This window comes from Gossypium hirsutum, chromosome D06 (genome assembly GCF_007990345.1).
Source record: "Gossypium hirsutum isolate 1008001.06 chromosome D06, Gossypium_hirsutum_v2.1, whole genome shotgun sequence".
Classification (NCBI taxonomy): domain Eukaryota; kingdom Viridiplantae; phylum Streptophyta; class Magnoliopsida; order Malvales; family Malvaceae; genus Gossypium; species Gossypium hirsutum.
The window spans coordinates 24,648,675-24,669,875 of NC_053442.1; the positions used below are offsets into that span (position 1 = coordinate 24,648,675).

General features: G+C 33.5%; 1 protein-coding gene and 1 long non-coding RNA gene across 4 annotated transcripts; both read right to left on the reverse strand.

Annotated features, from left to right (window-relative positions):
- Nucleotides 1–4,629: 4,629 nt before the first annotated feature.
- Nucleotides 4,630–10,534, reverse strand: LOC107901621 (chaperone protein ClpB3, mitochondrial). 3 transcript variants are annotated; one of them, XM_041095421.1, is made up of 11 exons: nt 10,114–10,250; nt 9,658–9,725; nt 9,340–9,558; nt 9,001–9,259; nt 8,458–8,653; nt 7,891–7,945; nt 7,539–7,689; nt 7,005–7,313; nt 6,607–6,872; nt 5,588–6,517; nt 4,630–5,134 (listed from the first exon to the last, which is right to left on the reverse strand). In XM_041095421.1, the coding sequence occupies exons 3-11, from the start codon at nt 9,532–9,534 to the stop codon at nt 4,823–4,825; spliced, it is 2,673 nt and encodes an 890-aa protein (XP_040951355.1). In that variant the 5' UTR covers nt 9,535–9,558; nt 9,658–9,725; nt 10,114–10,250; the 3' UTR covers nt 4,630–4,822. The 3 variants fall into 3 exon arrangements, with proteins under 3 accessions (XP_040951355.1, XP_016683188.1, XP_016683187.1); XM_016827699.2 differs by lacking the exon at nt 9,658–9,725 and having other exon boundaries at nt 9,001–9,235; nt 10,114–10,534; XM_016827698.2 differs by lacking the exon at nt 9,658–9,725 and having other exon boundaries at nt 10,114–10,534.
- An 8,380-nt stretch (nt 10,535–18,914) lies between these two features.
- Nucleotides 18,915–20,960, reverse strand: LOC107901622 (uncharacterized). Its single transcript, XR_001685327.2, has 2 exons — nt 20,559–20,960; nt 18,915–19,435 (listed from the first exon to the last, which is right to left on the reverse strand). It is a non-coding gene; the product is annotated as an uncharacterized lncRNA (long non-coding RNA).
- Between the last annotated feature and the right edge of the window lie 241 nt (nt 20,961–21,201).

Here is a 21,201-nt window from a genome sequence, read left to right on the forward strand (position 1 = left end):
GAGAATGTATAATTTTTTTACACTTTGTCATGTAAATTGTAAAAATAATTATTATCACATACTTTTATTTATTTAGTTATTGTTAGCTTGGAAGTATCAACTTAAAATTGCCGATAGAGAAATTGAATTGGCCTTTGAGAAATTGTGGTGGAAGTAATGAAAAATATGCAATAAAGAACACAATGATTTATGGTAGTTCGGCCCCAATTGCCTACTCCACTATCTTAGCTCTTCGCAACTAAGAATTTTTTTCAAATTCACTAATTTGGTAACCTTTGAGGATAAAATTTAACCTTACAACTCCCTTAAGATTTATGACCCAAAATCTTAAGATTGCATTCCCTTAAGGTTTCTACTCAAACCTTAAGAATTAATCATCTCTCAAAGAGAACAAATAAGCAAACTAAGAGTAATCCTTACAAGATTAGAATGTTTGCCAATTAAGCACTAATACAAAGAAGAACACTTGAAATAAATGAATACAATGAAAGCACACAAGTGTTTACAAGAAAATGTATGAAATAATTAAACTCTTAGGTTGTTTTTATTGATATTCAAGCTTTGCACATGTCTCTTGTTGTTGCTAAACCTTTGGAAGATGATATTTATACCCTCTAATTGATTTCCAACTGTTGTGGTTGTTGTGAGAGTGAATAGAGTCGTTGGGATGAAAATACCAGATCATTAAATTCACCTGCAACAAAAGATATCGATACTTTTTCTACGAGTATCGATACTACTAGCATTTAATGCTTGATTCAATGGTTGTTAAATCTAGTTTACAACGACACCAAAGGTAATTTACCGATACTTGGTAAAAGGTATAGATACTTTTTGTGAAAATTGAAAACAAAATGTCAATTTGGTATCAATTTTAGAATGAGTATCGATATCTTGAAAACTATCGATACTTCGATAAAAATATCAGTACTTTTTGTCCTGGAGCAATACTAACTTGTTTGAAAACAGTTAAAACATAATTAAAAATGTTTGATTTAATTAAAACCATTTCAACTTGATTTTATCAATTTGTTCTGCTTAACTTTTATTCAAAACCACTTTAATTTATTATAACAAAATATATTATTTGCAATCGAATCAATCAAATAAAAATCAATTATTTGATAGATTTGACTATCAATTTTTTAAAATGTTGGCTTTTATATAAGAAAAAGAGAAAAAAAGGTTAAATTATACTACAATTATTTGTACTATTCACAAATTTGGAATTTAGTTCATATACTTTTACTTTCAAGAAATTAGTCCATTTATTTTTTAGATTTCAAAATTGAGGTCCAATTGTTAACACTATTAAATTTGTCAGTGTGACATTTTGAAAATAAAATTCACTTGGTAGTAATGTAACTAAAAAAAATGACATTATAATGAACTTGAACATTACAAAGTAACTTTAACAATTAGACCTGAATTTTGAAGTTTGAAAAATAGATGGATTAAATTCTTAAAAATAAAAATATAAGGGCTAAATTCTAAAATTACCAAGAATATAAGGACTTATAATATATTTTAACCAAAATCTTTTAAGGGAAACAATATTTTTAGGGTAAATTATAAAAATAGTTACCCAACTATTAGCGTGTTTCTATTTTGATTATCTATATTTAAAATTTTTTATTTTAGTAACTAACGTCATCGAAATTTAATATTTTAGCCACTCACCGATAGCTTTTTTTTATTGGCATAATAACAAATTTCATCCTCAAATGTTCACAGGCTCTATCAATTTAGTTTTAATTTTTTAAAATCCAACAAAATTAGCTATAAACTTTACACATTCTGTCAAATTAATTTTACTTCTTACAAATTCAAACTTAAATTAAAAATAAAATATTTAAAATTTCATTTTTCGATAAAAGTATATAAGATTTTATAAAAATACATACAAAATAATAAATAAATGAATTTCCATTTTTCTTACATGAAATTTTTATTAAAATAATACTTTTAAAAATCCACACAAGACTTAAATTAAATTTAAACTTCTCCTTTTTAAAAAAAATAATGAAAAATAAATTTTAATAGACATTTGGCCTTACTCCATAGTCCTCATCAAATTTGGCAAGCGCTAGGCAACCGCCTTCGCCCATGGCCACTAGCACCAATTACTTACTCTGAACTCCTTGATTCTGTATCCTCCATCATCGCGCCATCGAGCTAGGATTTGGTTGTAAAGCTGTTGACATGACTTTCTACCTACTGGTTTCCAAGACCTCATCCCTACCTATATATCCCCAATCCTTCCCACCCTCAAGCACAACTTCAAATGCAATAAACCTGTTCTAAGCAATAATCTAAAGACATCAATTCTCTCTTTTCGACTTTAGGTTGTTTTTTTCCCAACTTAAACATGGTGTTGTTAATGTTGAAAAAAAAAGAAAAACTAAATCTGTGCAAGTCTTCTTCATTATACCTGTTCATGGGTCGGACCACCCGACCCGGCCCGAAATGTGGAAGGGTTTGAGCAAAAATATAAGCCCGAAAAATGAGATTGGACAAAAAAATAAGACCCATTTAAAAAATAGGTTGGGCCTTGGGTAAGACATTTTTGGCCCGGGCCAAACCCGACTCGAATTCACTAAATGACAAAAAGAATTTGCTTTTTTTTTTTGTTTTTAATGCTATTTTCTAATTTCTTATTATTTTCTTCCTATTTTGCTACCATTTTACTATTATGTTGCTATTATTTTATTGTTATTGTTTGGATATTGTATAAAACTTGTTTTATTGTTAATTTTATTAATATTTTAGAGACATTTGCTTGTTAAGTTGCATCTAACTTAGTGTTATTTAACTATACATATTTATTTTGATGTTTTTAGTATTTTTGATGTATTATATATATTTAAAAATTATATTAAAAAATATAAAAAATTAATATGGATAGGCCAGATTGGGCTCAAGTTTTAGCATTTTTATCCGGATTGAGCTTGGGCAAAAATTTTTAACTCATTTTCAGGTTGGACCAGACCCGGGCCTAGCAAATAGACATGAATTTTTAGTTGGGCCAGCCCAGACCCGAGGCCCGTTTAAAAAAGTTGTGATTTTGTTTTACATTTCATTCCCCCCTTTTTGTTTCTAAGAAGAAAAAGAAAACCTAAGCTTTCTCAAGGTCGTAGTCAGCTCACCACTGTGCCAACGTCTTCTCTGGCGAAGAAGCACACTAAAACATGCCATTTTCTGCATTCGGATTAGACTTTGTCAGAAAAGCCTCATATCTCATGAAATCGAAATCGAAACCGAAATCCCCAACTATCGTAGATTTGATCTATGTGGTCGACCAATAGATGAATTGGTTTCTCCTCACCCTGATTTCGGTTCTCACTGTTGAAATTTCAAAATGGAGCCTCGATGCTCAGAAAGGCCAGAAATGAAAAGCTTGGACTGTTGGAATTCCAAAATGATTTTTTTTAAATGAGTACAGTAGTTTTAGGGCCTTCATGTTTTTTTTCTTGGGATCTAGCATCGACCATTTTTTGTTTTATAAAGAGTGAATGAAACCAACAAATGAAACATGAAAACGATAGAAATTTTAGTAATGAGTCTTTTAAAATTTTATTACAAATATTAGGTATTGCAACAGAACTACCACGTGAAAATAAAACAACCTCCTCTTTAATCTTTATCTTTTCACTTCGTTTGTATTTATAATCATTACCCCTTATATTCAAAATTTTAGTATTGTTAATTACTACCTCATGAAGATTATAACAACAAATTACATAAAGTTTAAATATAAAAATTAACCAACTAATTAACGATAATGTTGTTTTGGTAGAGCATATCTGTCAAATCCATATAGATTAGGAATACAAATTCAAATATGTTGGAATTGGATACCAAAGACAAGGAGGGACGTCACGGCAGTCTCATCAGTGCCCTCCAGCTCACCTCATCAAAAAAGGAAGAGCTCAGGCCCCACTGCACCACTTGGGATAACTCAAACTGTCTATTCTCTTTCCATGCCTTGATTGATTGTGTAAGTTCTTAGGTTGGGAAGGTGATGGGAAACAGACATTCCTCAATAAAATTCAATAATTATACGGTAGGATGGGAAGGAACACATCCATTGCAAAGACTGGAAAAGTAAATAAACAAATAAAAAGTACTTGCCTCCATCCGCCCAGTTTTAGCAACGGTAACTGTCAATGGGGTGTCGAGACTCAAATGTCATGAATTAGACGAGTAATTCCGATCTTAGCCCTAAAACTTGATTTGATTAACTTAACTCAAATTCAACCAATTCAACCAAATTTAGCTTGATAAAGCTCACGCCGAGTCAAACTCAAACCATCTCAACTTGATTTGGATTTGGCTATATAAAATTGACAAACCCTAAACCCAAATTGACTTGCATTAAATTAACTCAAATTTAAATTCAAATTCAACCCAACTTGATTTGACAACTCAAACCCAAATCGACTTGCTTTAAAATTGACCTGAACACAAAACTAACTCGAATATGAAATCATTCAAACCTAAAATCACTAGAACTCAAATAACTCATCCAAAATAAAATCAGAAATCGTAATAACCCAAAACTATTTTGAACCCGAAAAGACTTCAAAATGATCCAAAATTTAAAAAATGAAATTTACATGAAAATAAATATGAGAAACTATAAGGTTTTTTTTATATATAAATAAAGTGGAATGCTATGAAAAAGGGTTCGAGTACCCCTGATTCATCACAATATCTTTGTTTTGACTTTGAAATGTGGAAAGGAACTCAAATCAAGTATAACATTATTTAACCTAAAACTGCTTGTATATGTACGAATGATAAACATCTCCAAAAGGCAACGCTAATCATTTGCAACCATAACATCTAATGGAGAACTGCTCTCCAATTTCTTAATGCATAACTTATCTTGGGGGGGAAGGTCCTTCACTGACGGCAAGGACTCCGCATCAACAATGATCGAGTCTTCCTCCTTGAAATCTCCTCTCAACACTCCCATTGCAACTTCGTTCTCCACTAATTGTTGTATCACCCTCTTAACTGGCCTTGCTCCAAAGTTAGGGTCAAATCCCAGTGTCCCCAGAAGTTCAACAGCTTCCTTTGTGTAGTGCAGATAGATTTTCTTCTGTCGCAGTCTATCTTTTAACCGCACCATCTGGAAACAAGGGAGATAATAAACCTCTTTAATCCTTAACTGTATCTACCTCGAGTAAATAACATACAATAACAGTATAACCAATTCATTGATATTAACTTCCCTCCTCTTTGATAATTTTTCTAGCAAGTGCTTTTGGGGCAAGCTCTGATTGATATACACGTAAAGTCGGTTCAGTTAGATCGGTTAAAATATAATGTTGATCAGTTAAGTCAGATTTTAAAAAAAGAGTTAACCAGATCAATTGCTCCCTCTAATTTGAAAAGAACCTAAAGTAAAGATCTTATCTAGTATTCACTATTTTCTATTCCAAGGCTTCCAAGTTCCAATGATACTAGGTCAAAGTTAATTACTAATATAGTAATATTTTAGTCTTAGCATATCCCTCATGAAGAAAAAAAATTGGAGGAGGCAAATATCAAAGACGGAGGAAAGGTTGCAAAGATTAATCACCTGTAACTCAACTATTTTACTGATTTCTTTGGAGTCAAGAGGCTGGAAAACAATATACTCATCGATCCGGTTCATGAACTCCGGGCGGAAAGTCTGTCTTGCCAACTCAACCACCTGTTTTTTCATCACATTGTAAACAGCATCCTTGCTGTCATATGTTGACTGGAGAGTTTCCAAAATGTAGTGAGAGCCGATATTTGAAGTCATTATTACTACACAATTTGTAAAACTAACAGTCCTTCCCTGAGAGTCAGTTATCCTTCCATCATCCAATAGCTGTAGCAAAATATTGAATACGTCATGATGAGCTTTCTCAATTTCATCAAAAAGAACTACAGAATAGGGCCTTCTACGAACAACTTCAGTGAGTTGTCCGCCCTCTTCATAACCAACATAGCCCGGTGGTGCCCCTACCAAGCGTGAAACTGCATGCTTTTCCATGTACTCACTCATATCAATTCTGACCAGAGCATTTTCTGTATTGAAAAGGAAACCAGCTAAAGCCTTTGCAAGCTCAGTTTTGCCAACACCAGTGGGGCCCATGAACATGAAACTAGCTATTGGACGATTTGGGTCAGATAATCCTGCCCTCGAGCGTCTGATTGCATCGGCTACCGATTTTACTGCAATATCTTGACCAATTACTCTCTTATGAAGTTCCTTTTCCAGCAAGACTAGCTTGTCCCTTTCTGATTGTTGGAGGTTTGATAAAGGTATGCCGGTCCATTTGCTAACAATTTCAGCAATATCAAGATCAGTAACCTCTTCACGGAGCAAAGACTTCCCAGACTTTTGGAACTCAGCAAGATTCTTTTCAGCCTCTTCTAACTGGCGTTGAAGAGACATTAAAGTTCCATATTTAAGCTCGGCAGCACGACTTAAATCATACTCACGTTCAGCAGCTTCCATTTCTTGATTAACTCTATCAATCTATAAACATAAAACAAGGGCAATCAGAGATTAAGAAAAAAATATGAAGGTTATTTAACAGAGCAGAAATGAGAACAAATGAAAATTACCTCTTCTTTCACTGATCGGATTCTAGTCATAAGAGCCTTCTCATGATCCCACTGTTCAGTTAATTCTTTCTGTTTCTGTTTCAGTGAGTTCAAATCATTTTCCAGCTTGCTTAACCTTTCTTTGGATGCTTTATCAGTGTCATTTTTAAGGGATAGCTTCTCCATCTCCAACTTCAGAACAGCTCTATCTATCTCGTCCAACTCTGTGGGCTTAGAAGTGATCTCCATCTTAAGCTTTGCGGCAGCTTCATCAACAAGATCAATGGCTGAAAAAAAAAAGAAATTAAATTAGAGCTGTTAAGAAGCTCATTTGCCCAAAATATTAAGGTTGATAGATAATCAACATAAATCAATCCATGCAGCAGTTATAGAATTTCCCATTTTGCTCACTGCTTTACCTTTGTCAGGCAGAAAACGTTCTGTTATATAGCGGTCTGCAAGAACTGCCGCTGAAACAAGAGCACTGTCAGATATTTTAACACCGTGATGTAGCTCATAGCGTTCACGCAAGCCTCGAAGAATTGATACTGTATCTTCAACAGATGGCTGACCACAATACACTTGTTGAAATCTGCGCTCAAGTGCAGGATCCTTCTCAATGTATTTCCTGTACTCATTCAATGTAGTAGCTCCTATGCATCGCAGCTCACCTCTCCCCAGCATTGGCTTTAACAAATTCCCAGCATCCATTGCACCACCAGTAGCCCCTAAACAAATTAGGAAAAACCATCTTTAGCGCATTAGTATCCATAATAAACCATAACTTCTTTAGAATTAGAAACCAAACCTGTTCAAATCAATACAAAAACTAGCAAGGGGCAACAGTATAAGTTCTACTAGTGCATTAGCACACATGAATTCTGAAAGGAAACGGTGATAAATGTTCAAGAAAAAAAATCATATATTTTAAGCAATAAAAGCAAGGCACAAACCTGCACCAACAACCGTGTGTATCTCATCAATGAATAAAATAATCTGGCCATTTGAAGCAGTAACTTCCTTCAGCACAGCTTTCAACCTTTCCTCAAAATCTCCACGAAACTTGGCACCAGCCAACAAGGAACCCATGTCTAGGGAGATCAACTGAAGAAAACAAGGAAATAATGTCAATGTTAGATGAACATTAAGATTGAACCCATTCCGACTAGATAGTCAACAAAACTGCCAGTTAAGTTTCTTTCTACAATTATTTGTTCATCATGCTCATCCAAGAGAGGCAAATGTCTACCCATATTCAAATGTTTGTATCTATTTCAAATGGATAACTTCTTTGTAAAATCTTACCTTTCGGTTTAACAGCGGTTCGGGAACATCTCCCCGTACAATCCTTTGAGCCAATCTGCAACATAATAAACAAATTTTCATTATCAAAAAGATCACGCACAAAGTATTCATGCACACCCATATAATTGAGCAACAGATGTGACTAAAAAGAAACTTAGAAATTTATGCTTAGCAGCACTGGCATATAATACCAGCTCAGTCAATGCATCATTAGAATTTAAAGGAAAGTAGTACGACTCTGGTTAAGAACAGGGACTAAATTAATATTTTCCTGCACCTTCTCTGTTAAGTATACTATTTTTTGACATGCAGTGCAAAATTACAAAAACTCAGTAAAGAACTACTCGACAGCTGGATATCCAAATTTTCTGCAAAAAGAGGACCATGGATAACTTGAAGTAGCTACTTTAAAATCCAATAACTTAATACATGTAATCCTCTATCATAAAATGCTAAATATATACCCAAGAAGGAAAAAAGCAACTCACCTAACAAGTTCTAACTATGGAACAAATTTTTCTACTCATAAGAATTACCGCAAGAACCCAACATACTTCATAAACATACCCTTCAGCAATTGCTGTTTTCCCCACACCAGGCTCACCAATTATAACAGGGTTATTTTTTGTTCGTCTTGATAGTATCTGGATACACCGCCTTATTTCATCATCACGGCCAATAACAGGATCTAGTTTGCCACGCCTAGCAAGCTCAGTCAAGTCATTCCCATACTTTTCAAGTGCCTCGTATTTTCCTTCAGGATCTACACACATCAAGAAAGGGACATTTAAGAAAATGTAATTCAAGGATATCGTACGATAAGTTAACAAAGATTAACTTGAGTTGGCATGCAATAATATGTTTCACAAGAACATGTTCAATTGCCTCATGTAAAGCTTGACTAGCATCTAGTCAGTGGTTTATAGTTTTTTATTCCTTCATCCATAAGTTCTAAATCACTTAAATCATAGCATTTGGCTCAATCATAACTGTGAGAACTACTTTCTAACTTTCCCTTATACACAATCAATTTCTTAGTTATTTTTGCTATAAGATGATGCTACTATAATCCAAAAAAAAAAAAATGGCAAACTCAAGTTAACATAATACTTTGATCAGTTACACACTGATTTCCACGAACAGCTTTAATGGCATCCTTCAAAGCCTGCTCACTAAGCTGGAGGTTCTTGAACAACTGCTGCCCAAACCTCTTATCTGAGGTAAATGCTAGGACAAAATGTTCCACCGAAACAAAATTATCTCCCATTTCTTTCTTATGCTTTCGAGAATTGTCTAAAAGGGAGCTAAGATTTGATCCCATTATAGGGTTACTTGTGTCCATCACCTGCCAGAGGGAAATAAACGCCCCCTATATCACGAATATCATATAAAAAGAATAAAGCATTGAAGCAAACTCACGAAGTAAACATAACCAATTAAAATACATACTTTAGGCTGCTTCGATATAAAGTCATCGGTAGCCTGCAGAACAGAAGTGTTGTCAAGCCCTGCTTTTGTGAAAATCCTTCTAGCCAACCCATCCTTTTGTTCTAAAAGAGCTTTCATTAAGTGTTCAGATTCCACCATTTGCTGTTTGCTATCCTTTGCTGCTTGAACAGCCCCAACAAGGCCCTCCCAGGCCATATCAGTGTAATCTGATTGGTTGATCTGATGAGAAATATCCAAGGAAACAAAGAGAGTTAACACGAGCATAACAACAATAATTCCACTACAATGTAATCGAACCAAATATCATAAAACTTGTACTCTGATTGGTTGATCTGATATCGGAGAACACAAAGAGAGTTAACACGAGCATGTCAACGGTGAAACCACTGCAATGTAATTGAGCCAAATTTCATAAAATTTGTACTCTGATCGGTTGTTGCGACAAGAAAATATCCAAGAATACAGATATAGCTAACATGAGCATAACAATGGTTAAGACGCTACAATGTAATTGATCAATAAAGTCAAATCAAGCCGGCAAAATTAACATTATTGATAACCAAGTGCTTATTCTAAGCCAAACTAAAATGAAGAAAGCAAACAATTATACACACATACACAGAAATTGAATCCAAATGCCTTCCTTAGCTAAAGTTTGCTAAAAAAAACACACACAAACAGAACAGTTCAATTACTCGAGTGTCTCTCAAAGTAAATAAAACCGAAATGAAATTCATAATTAGAAATGAAAAGTTCAAAAAACAATATATAAACCTGCGCAGGGCTAGTGGCAGAAGAGTAACGTGGAGGGGAAGAGTGATAGCTGCGAGTGAGAGAGAAGAAGCCGCCGTTGTTCGCCGCCACTGCGTTGAAATTTTGAGACCGGTGAGGCGAAATGAGGGAATTACGCAAAGTACAAGCAGCGGCGGAGATGGCGCGAGCGCGAAACAGGTAGGGAATTGAGGCTTTTGATACTTTAATGGCCGAAAAAGCGGACCTTGTTAGCCTTCTTGAGGCCATTTTTGAGGATAAAATGGGAGATTTTGAAATTTAGTTTGGGTTTTTTCTTGTATTGGAACTGTTTTTTTTTCTTTTGCCGGGGGGGGGGGGTTGGTGGTGGTGTTAAGACGGGCTTTGAATTCTCTATGTGCGCGAAAGGAATAGAAAGTTGTAGAAGAGTTGGGATTTTCCTTACAATTTTTCCATTGGTCTACTTTAAGTTATTCGCTCTACTTTGTTAAAATTAAAATTTAATCTCTAAATTTTAATTCCTTCCTTATTAAAAAATAATGACGATTTTAGTCGTGGTTTAAATTAAGTGTTGATCACTGAATCTTAAAAACTTATATTAAAGTTGTCGAAACCGTCCTTTTGAAAAACAAAAATTTTAGGTTGTCGATTTAAAAAAAATGAAAGTTGGGAGTCGCCACCAATCTTTTATTGAGGTGTGATTGGGTCACCTAAAAATGACTTTGGTCTACAAATTTTAGAAAAACGGGTCCGGGAGTCGGTTACGTATGAGGAAGGATTAGCACCCTCATTACGCCCAAAAATTGGTACCTAGTTAATTAATTAATGTCTTAATGTCGAAAATTTGAAAATCGTAATCCTTAGCAAAAACTTAAAACGTTACGTATTAAGACCCTTATCATTTCAGAGAAATAAAAAACCACACCCAATACGTTAGGGCACGACATTCTAATTTTTCCCAAAAATGAATTACGGCAAAATACTAGTGCAATAAAAAATGTAAAAGAATATCCATTTATTCAAGATTTAAGAAATCGCGGCCCAATACGTTAGGGCACAATTCCTCTAAAATCCCAAACTCAGAATATTTCCTTTATTATTTTTTTAAAAAAATATTCATTTCGAGAAATCAATGCGTCACATCCAATACGTTAGGACACAACGTGTTGAATTCCCAATAATGAGTTCTTATTTTTTTTTGATTAAAGAGAAATCCTCGATTGTTAGATTTTCAAAAAAATCGGAACCCAATACGTTAGGGCTCAATTTCCTTGAAAAATCCTAAATACGAGGATTACCTCTATTTTGAAGCGTTTTATTGTAAAATTAAATAAGAGATAGAGTAATGTTATGTTGAATATGTGAATGAATGCCCCTTAAACAAATATCAATAATAAATATAACAATTTCATAGAAATAATATGAATAAATAAATAAATAAACAAAATAATGATGTGCAAAATATCAAATACATAGGTAAGATAATAATAAAAATATGCAAACATAAATTAATAAGCGAATAAAAAAATATACCTGTACACATAAAAAAATATATAAGTTTTAAACAATTAATATAATATTAAAATTAATTAAATAAATTAAACATGTGTATATAAAATATAAGTATGCGAAAATTTTAGTATAAAAAACATAAATACATGCTTAAATATACATATAAAAAAATAATAATTGCATATGAGAATTATAAAATAAAAATTAAAAGAATACAATTGCATTGTCAAAAATATTGATTTTTAAAGAAAATATGAAATTGGACTAAATTGGATCGCCAGTAAAGATCCGGGGTAAATTCGCAAATAAATAAAGTTTGAAGGACTTAATTGAACGCTCGAATTACATAGAGGGAGGGGCTGGAAGGGCAATTTTCCCTTCTCCTCTAAACGACGCCGTTCAAATTAGACCAAATTGAAATAAAAATAAATAAAAGGGTAAATTAAAAAAATAAAAAAACTTAATTACAAAAACATTAAAAGGCGGAGGGGCTAAATAACATTCGCAGTGGCCTTCTCCCTTTTTTTAAAATCGTAAATAAGTAAAAAATAATCAAAAGAAAAAAAATAGTAAGCCACCTTTAAAAAACTGCCAATCGTTCTCTTTTTTATTCTTCCTCCCTTTTTTTCTTTTTACAATGAAGGGAGAGGCCTCTATTTATAGTTGATCCTCCCCAAATCCAACGGTACAGATCAATTACATCAACGGCTGAGATTAAAGGGTATCTACAAATTAAATCTCTAAGATTACAAAATCATATCTTCTAAGATTGTATATCATATCTAAGATTATATATCATATCTAAGATTGCATATCATATCTAAGATTATATATTATATCTAAGATTGCATATCATATCTAAGATTGCATATCCCTGAAGATTATGTTTCCATAAGCTTGTAGATGGACCTTCAACCTTTTCAAGTAATGGGCAATTCCGATCGGGCCAAATGATATTACTTTGGGTTTTTTTTCTTTTGTGAGCCTGGGCTAAAATTGGGTATTACAAAAGTCATGTTACATCGCTTATCCAATCTTCATCACCATAATCTCGCTACACCGTAACCTAAAACACCTCAGCCTCGCTAAGAGCAACACTTCATAACTTCACGATGGTATGCATAACATGTGGATACCTATTTCACCAAGTATAGGTGTTGAATCTTTTCTTGCATAGCTCACATACTAGATCTATCCAAAGAACTACCTATGAATATAAAAGTAAAAAAATCAAATTTCATGTCTTAAAATGTGATCCATAATTTTTTTTAAATGTACATGAATTTGGTAATTGAGTGAATATGAAAAAAAATTATTCACTCGAGTTAAAAGAAGACATTACATCATTAGGAATAGTCAATGAGAGATGTAAAAGTTCATATTTCATGTATTTAAATTTAGTCCCATAGATATTAATGAAAGCTTGGCATTATTGACGAAGGTCGAGACTTTGGGTCTTTGATTACCCAAGATTGAGTCTTACCATATTTCAATCTCTAGTTTTCTCCATCCTTTCCAAAGCTTTTTAATCTTATGGGATTGTTGGGGATAACTCGGTTAAGAATAAACAAGTAAAATAATGATGAAATTGAAAAGATCGAACAAAAATATTTTAAGTGAAAAAATACCTCCAAAGAGGATAAAAAATCACAAGCAAATATAATTTTACTAAAACGGCAAAAATGAAGAGTACAAAAGATAAAGATAAAACTAAACTTCAAAACCCAAAATAAGAATCCTCAAAACGTAAACATAAAATTCTCTGAAAGCTTATAAAAACTAATACCTCAATGTGTAATGGGTTATATTTCTAGGGTGGAAAAAATGGCCTATTAATAGGCTAAATTCGTAGGTCAAATAATATTAAAATAATCTACACTAATAAGAGTTTAAGCGAGAAACTAAAAACAAATTTTAACTGGGAGAAGAAAACCCAAAAAATGCGAGACATAACTCCACAAATCTCCACATTGACTCGTATTTCTCATAACGCCTTCTTTGCCAAAGCCCGCCATGAACTTATCTCAAACTATGCAGTATATTAACTAGGTTGAAGTTGTGCTTAGAAGCTGAAAGTCTTCTAGTATTTGACTTATGCACTGCCAAATCAAAATTGACCCAAGTCTGATTTTCACGAATGCAATACCCTATCTTTTCAAAACCTGCATCCAAAAAGAACCTCTTTAATAAGAAACGATCATACATTTTTCCCTCCTATGACCAAGTTGTCTCCGCTTTAAATGAGTTGACTTCGACTCCTTAACAGACGAGGGATGTCATGTTTCACCGGTTATAGTTGATCCTTCTAGAACATAAAGACTGCCAATCTTTTTACCTTTCATCAAAATGAGAGCCCCACGGGATACCTTAATTTCGCTTGACTCGATGTTAAGTCTACAACCCTTCGAGTCCAAAATTCCTAAGGAGATGAGATTTTTCTTTAAGTCAGGTACATACCTAATTTCTGACAGTGTCCTAATTGTCCCATTGTGCATCCTGATCTGAACAGTACCAATATCGGTTACCTTACTAGGTGAACCATTTCCCATGCACACAACTCCACCTTCAACTGAACTGTATGTGAAGAACCAGTTCCTATTGGGACACATATGGAAAGAACACCCCGAATCCAAAATCCATTCGAACGTAAGCTCAGAGCTTTTACTTGTTGACACAAAAAAGAAATCATCACCTTTGTCATTGGCCAAATTAGTACCAGCTAAATCTTCCTTGTTGCTTTTAATAGTCCTTTTATTTCATAGTTTATAACAATCTGTCTTGACGTAACCTAACTTCTTACAATAGCTATATCTCTTGTCTCGCTTCCTTAATGCTACCAAAATCGAGGCTTGCCTAACTAACTTGCTATCCGAACCAAACTTATTTTTGAGTTTGTCTTTGCTCAACAGATGAACCTTTACATCCTTGAATGAGAGATTATCTTCACCATAAATCAGGGTCTCCTTGAAAAACTTGTATGAAAGGGGTAAAAAACACAATAATAGCATAGCCTGATCTTCATCGTCAATCTAAACCTCAACATTTTTTAAATCATTAAAAAGAGTAATAAATTGACTGATGTGACCTCTAAGGTGCTCACTTTCGTTCATGTGGAGCCTGTATAAATGTTGTTTCAACACCAATCAGTTAGCTAGAAAGTTTGTCGTGTAGAGGGTTTCTAACCTTTTCCATAAGGTGAATATCGTTTTTCTTCATAAAAACCTCTCACAACATATTATTTGTTAGACATAATTGAATCATGGATAAAGAATTTTTATCTAACCTATCCTATTCTGATTTATCCATGTATACAAACTTCCTCTCTGTAAGGACTTTCTTAAGATCGCTCTGAATCAGAATTGTCGTCATCCAAACTTGCCATAGATTAAAATTTGTGATGCCATCGAACTTATCAATATCAAACCTTGTTGCTTTCATTTCTGAACAGGTTGATTACGAAAATTGAACTAGCTCTGACACTACTTTGTTGGGGATAAACCCGATTAAGCAACGAACAAGTAAAATAACGAAGAAATTGAAAAGATCGAACACAAATATTTTACGTGGAAAAACCCCTTTGAAGAGGATAAAAAACCACGGGCAGAGATAATTTCACTAAAATGATAAAAACGAGAGTACAAAAGATGGAGGAAAAACTAAACCCCAAAACCAAAAATAAGAACCCTTAAAACGTAAACACAAAATTCTCTAAAAGCTTGTAAAAGCTAATACCTAAATGTGTAATGAGTTATATTTCTAGGGTGAAAAAAGGGCCTATTTATAGGCTAAATTCATAGGTCAAATAATATTAAAATTGTAACAGCCTGTTTTCTAGTAGTGTCAGAAACAGTGATTTCGGGGCCACAAATCCAACAGTGAGTTCATAAATTATATTGTTTTAACATTTATGAGGCAAATATAGTATTAAATTGAATCTTGATATAATAATTCTTTTTGCTAAAGGAATGATTAGTTAAGTACAAGTGGTTTTGAAAAATAAGGTATCAGGACCTCGTTTCTATAAACCGACCCCGTAAATATTTTTATTAAATATTTACAGAGTGATTATATGAGTATATTAAAGTTGGTCTAGAAACTTTGGTGGTTAGATAGTTAACTAGTAAAAATAATTAAACCGTAAAAGTTATAAAAGTTAATCACTATAAGTGAATTTATACTAAATGGTTTTAAACTCATAAATTAAGGGCTTAATGTGGTAAATCCACCGAATTGATGTATGGTGGATGGTTAAGTGTTTGGTTTTGAGTGAAATTTGATTTAATAATCAAGGCTAATAAGGTAGTTTAATAAATATGTAAAAATGAAAAGATAACAAAATATGTTATCATCTTCAATTCATCTTCATTACCGAAAATAAAAAAGAAACACCATTAGTGAGCTCTTCTAGTTTTGGCCAAGCATAAATCTAGTGTATGGTATTTGTTTTTCAATTTGTTTTTCATGAATTTTATGTTTTTGTGATCGTTGTAACTTAATCTAGCTAGTCTAGGGACTATTTTGTGAAACTGTCAACGTTTAGAAAACATACCATTTGTGTTTTTGAAGCTCTTTATTTGTAAACGTTTTGGTTGGAAGCTTGATGGTGATTTTGAGCTATTTTGTAAAGTGATTTTGTATAATTTCTAAATTTAAGGGTTTAATTGAAAATAAAATAAATATAACATGTTCTTCTTGTGAAATTTCAACATGTGAGGGCTAATTGGGGTGGTTATGAATTCGGTGCAATTGTGATAATAATTTTGTTTTAGTCTTAGGGATCAAATAAAAAAAGTGTAAAAGTTTAAGGCGATTGTGAAAAAAAATTATAAATAGGAAGACATGCATTAAATTGAATGTTACATGAAGTTGAAGCTAATAAGTTGAAATGCATTACTTTATAGACCAAGAACTAGTAGATAATAGTGAAAAAGGGAAAGTTGTTAATTAGTCCTTGAATTTTACTATCTTTGCAATTTAGCCCTGGTAAGTTCAAAAGGTTTAATTTAATGTAATTTATAATACTATTTCTACTTATGATTTATGCGTTGTTGAATATATATATGTATAATTAAGTTGTCTTAAATGAATTTAAGGTGAGTAATGTAATTGTAATGTAATTGAAATGTAAAATGTTACGTGGTTTTATGTATTGAGCCCGGATGAACATAGGATAGGATACAATTGACATATCAATAGGTTATTTTACGCGCTATACGAGATTGAATTATGATGAGATGATAATTCTTGACTTGTTATATACACTAGATATACCGGAGTCCAACATTTTTTGTAGATTACCGAGTTATATCTACAGTGTTTCTGGCATGTTTCAGGGGCGGATGCCTATGGGCTTGGCACATTGTGCCCAAGCATGTTTCTAGAGGGATGCTAGCCTATGGGCTAGGCACTTGATGCCTAGGCGTATTCTTGGTTGGATTAGCTCGGTTGAGTATTCTGGCGTGTCTTGGGTGGATAACTAATTCGTATTGTTTATATCATTCATTGGGCAAATTTTAAATGATTAAATGTCTTGCTAATGAATTATATAAATGTTTACATGATATCCGATATTATAACGTGACTTGGTGTTAAATGACCTTGTATAGTTGAGTATATTGTGTAATTCGTGTATATAAAACTCACCTGTTGAATGATTATGGTTGACAGGGTTAATGTTTATTAACAATGTTGTTAAAACTTATATTATGTTTATATGGTAAGTTTTATTATTTCGACTTGTGAACTTACTAAGCTCTATTGAAGCTTACTCATGCCATTTTTCCTGTTTCCTTCTAGATATCATTTTGTGGAATTAGACGATTGAATCAACTTAAAGATCACACTATGCAACAATCTTTCGGTAGATTTTGAAAATGTTTATTTTGGGATATGTGGCATGTAATAGAAGTAACTTGTGTATGTTATAAGTATTTTCTACAACTGGTATGTTTTATATTTGTGTAATATTTTGTATGCTTATAGTTAATAATGTGGTGTTGAACTTGTCATGTAGTAGGAGTATGGGTTTATAAAGGTGTTTGAGATATCAAGGTGGATGGATTTGTTCATAGAATGAGGTGGTAGAAATTGATTTGATAAGTTATTAGCTTGATGGATGGAACCGTATGTTTGATAAGATTATAAAGTAGTTGAACTTGTAATTGTTGAATATGAATTTAGTTTGATATTTGAATTTTGGTGCCAATGAAGGCATATTGGTTAGGCACATAGGTTGAATGATTTTGGTATGTTTTAAGCTTGTTTGAATGTGTTTTGAATGTATAAAAATGGTTGATATTGGTTTGGCTTGGTACCTAAGAAATGAGTAATGTTTTGGCTTGTTTTAGAAGTCAGTTTTGGAGTACATGACCTTTAAAAACACCCATAACCCGTACCCATCACTGGATCAGGGTTACGAAGTATTACTGTACAATTCAGACCAATTAATAACATATAACATCAAGTTTAACAAATTTAATTAACAAATTCATAATATAACCAGGTTGGAATAAAACATACAGTTATGGACCCTAAATCGAGCCTATGTGGCTTTAAAAATAGTTTAGGAACAATCATTGACCAATTTGAAGCAAATCAGAACATACAAGGAAAAACGGAAAAATTTCAAAAATAGGGGTCACACAGCCGTGTGTCCAGGCTGTGTGATAGAGCCCAGATCATGTGGCTTTAGACATGGCCATATGGATTTCCACATGCCCGTGTATGCAGACCGTATAACTCTTTATGCCTATGTAATATAAGGTTACATGATCGTGTGACCAGACCATGTAACTCTCTGTGACCGTGTGGCTTAGGGTCACACAGCCGTGTTGCCAGGCTGTGTAAATCTCTGTGCCTGTGTGGATTAACCTGCACCATAACACGCTAGAGGCTAACGCTCGTGTGGGTTGCCTGTGTGTGACAGACGGTCGTGTGTTAGCTCGTGTGTGCCCAAAAATGACCCAAAATGTGTTCATTTCATGTCCAAATGCTTAAGTTCCTAAACCAAATCTCAACATATGATTATAAGACTTCATAATGCATTTCAATAACACCCAAAGCATGCCAAACAATCAACCTAAGGCTTAATCAATGTGTCATTAATAACACCACATTTCAAACACCTAACATTTCTTTTACCTAGAATTCCAGTACACAAGCCTCAACTCATTCAAAATAACTTGCATTCAATTTTAATATGCCTTGCATAATTCATATCAAACTTACTATTCCATGCTTGAGCACTCATGCTAAAACTTGGAACTTAATATGCTTACCACATTAGTTACTCATTCCACAACATCAAAAACATATCACATACACATTTCAAAATTCTTATAAACCATTACAGTCATGACCAAATGGTACTATTACATGCCATATAAGCCAATTTAAATTCAAAATATACTAAAGAGGTCATCAGATAGTGTGATTCTTCGTGTTGATCCAATCTCCCGATTTCCACAAAACGTAATTTACAAAGAAAAAGACAAGACACGAGTAAGCTTACATAAAACTTAGTAAGTTTGTTAATTAACGATAAATCTTACCGAATCAAACATAACAATTCAAATAAAAATATTAATGAATAAAGTTCCTGTCAACAAAGTTATTAACAGAATTCCTGTCAATCATAGCTCACAACAGGTGAGTAGTGCTCAACAATAGTACAAATTATTTATCTACATTTCAATAACATTCAGAGATCAATAAAATGATGCCGATGAAAAATATACGGATACGAGTACACGGTTAACCATCCAAACACAACAGGCACTCATATAAGCCAGACCAACCGATAACAAGTGGCTAGCCTGTAGGCCAACATTCGCCCCTGTAACACACCAGAAACATTGTAATATAACTCGATAGTCCACAAAAAATGTAGGACCTTGTTATATTCAGTGAACAGAGGATATATAGAAATTTTTGTCATTTCTCATATCAATCTCATACCACGCGCAAAATAGCCTGCTGGCATGCCAATCGTACTCTATCCTATGTTCATCCGACTTAGGGTTTTTAAACAAAAACAATGCTATCGTTTCATTCCATCAGTTCTCATTTACAAGACAACATTTGTATTAATCAACATTCAAAAATTGAATTTCATCAAATAGCATTTTAAAAATGTATTAGAATTAAACCAATTGAACTTACCTGACTAAACTGCAGCACAACAAGATACAGGGACTATTCTGTAATTTTTTCTTTTTCAGGATTTTTAGCTCGTTCTTGATCTAGAATAATAATTTCATTCAATTAACTAATTCCACAAAAAAATTAAATTATTTTATGCAACTAAGTCCTTTCTTTACTATTTTACAAAATTACCCTCAATATTTTACTTTTATGCAATTTAGTCCCTAAAACCAAAACACACAATTAGACCAATTTTAACTAGAACCCAACCTAGCCGAAACATTTAAGCCTTACTATAGCTCATGTTTTCATTTTATTCACATCAAGTCCTTGTAATTTTATCACTTTAACATTTTAGTCCTTTAACAACAAAATCACCAAAAACTACTTTACAAAATAGTCCTTCCAACAACCAAACTCAATAATATTCCATAAAACTTAAAGAACCACTCAAAATCATCAATGGAATAATCCTAAACATTTGATAGTTTTACAAATTAGTCACTGGGTTAGCTAGATTAGGCCAATATCTCATGGTTTAACCGTGGCCACTGGATTTCAACCCACTCCAACCATTCCCAACGATAGTTATGACTTGGATTTGGCTACTAGGCCTTCCTGGATACTTGTATAACAATAAGATTCTCAAGGAAATAGGCCGATTATAGGGAAGGTGGCGAAGCTTGATTTTAACACTCACAAAAGGTTAAGGGGACAGTTTGCTCGAATGGCAATATTTGTAAATCTGGATAAGCCTTTAATTTCTCAGATTTTGGTTAACGGTAAACCATAGAAAATTGAGTATGAATCCTTACCAACTATTTATTTCTCATACGGGTGGTACTGTCATGTTAAGGATTTGTGTTTGTTCTCGGTCGGTGACAAGGGGAACGCCGGAGTTAATGATGGTTCTATGGCAACTGGTTCGACAATTGGAGATTCGGTGGAAGACGTGACTTAGTTTGGTCCATGGATGATTGTTGAAAGGCGTCCTTGCTGGAATCTCAAGGAACCTCAAAAGCTAGCGACTCAAATTTCAGAAAAAGATGAAGCTGGGTCATGATTCCAAGCATTAATTTCAAGAGGTAACAAAAATGGGAAAGATGAGGGTGAGGGGTCTGATTTATCGAGGATTCAATTTAAAAAAAATGGATTTTCTAAATATGCTTAAACGAGATGCTATAAAAGGGAGAGGGGCTAAGGTTGTAGGGTCGACTAATGAAATAGGGGGATTAGAGAAGTAAGGTCTTGGCTGTGGGCTGGGCTTGAGGTATAGGCCAAAAATTTAAATGCATAAATTATTGGAGTTAGGCCAAATTGTGCGGTAGAAAAGGATCTAGACTCAGCAGTTGACATAGGGATAGATGCTGGAAAAGGGTCTGTTGGGAGACGGGCTACTGTTTCAGTTGGACCATCTTTAAATTATTCTGGACAGAATGATGGCAGCCACAAAGTGGA

Excerpts from the sequence above, each read along its gene's own strand:
- LOC107901621 (XM_016827698.2), bottom strand. The coding sequence starts at position 10,359 with ATGGCCTCAAGAAGGCTAACAAGGTCCGCTTTTTCGGCCATTAAAGTA. Across the intron at positions 9,260-9,339 it reads TTATATCGAAGCAGCCTAAA|GGGGCGTTTATTTCCCTCTG; the intron begins GTATGTATTTTA and ends TTCGTGATATAG. Across the intron at positions 6,873-7,004 it reads ACGTTTTCTGCCTGACAAAG|CCATTGATCTTGTTGATGAA; the intron begins GTAAAGCAGTGA and ends TTTTTTTTTCAG.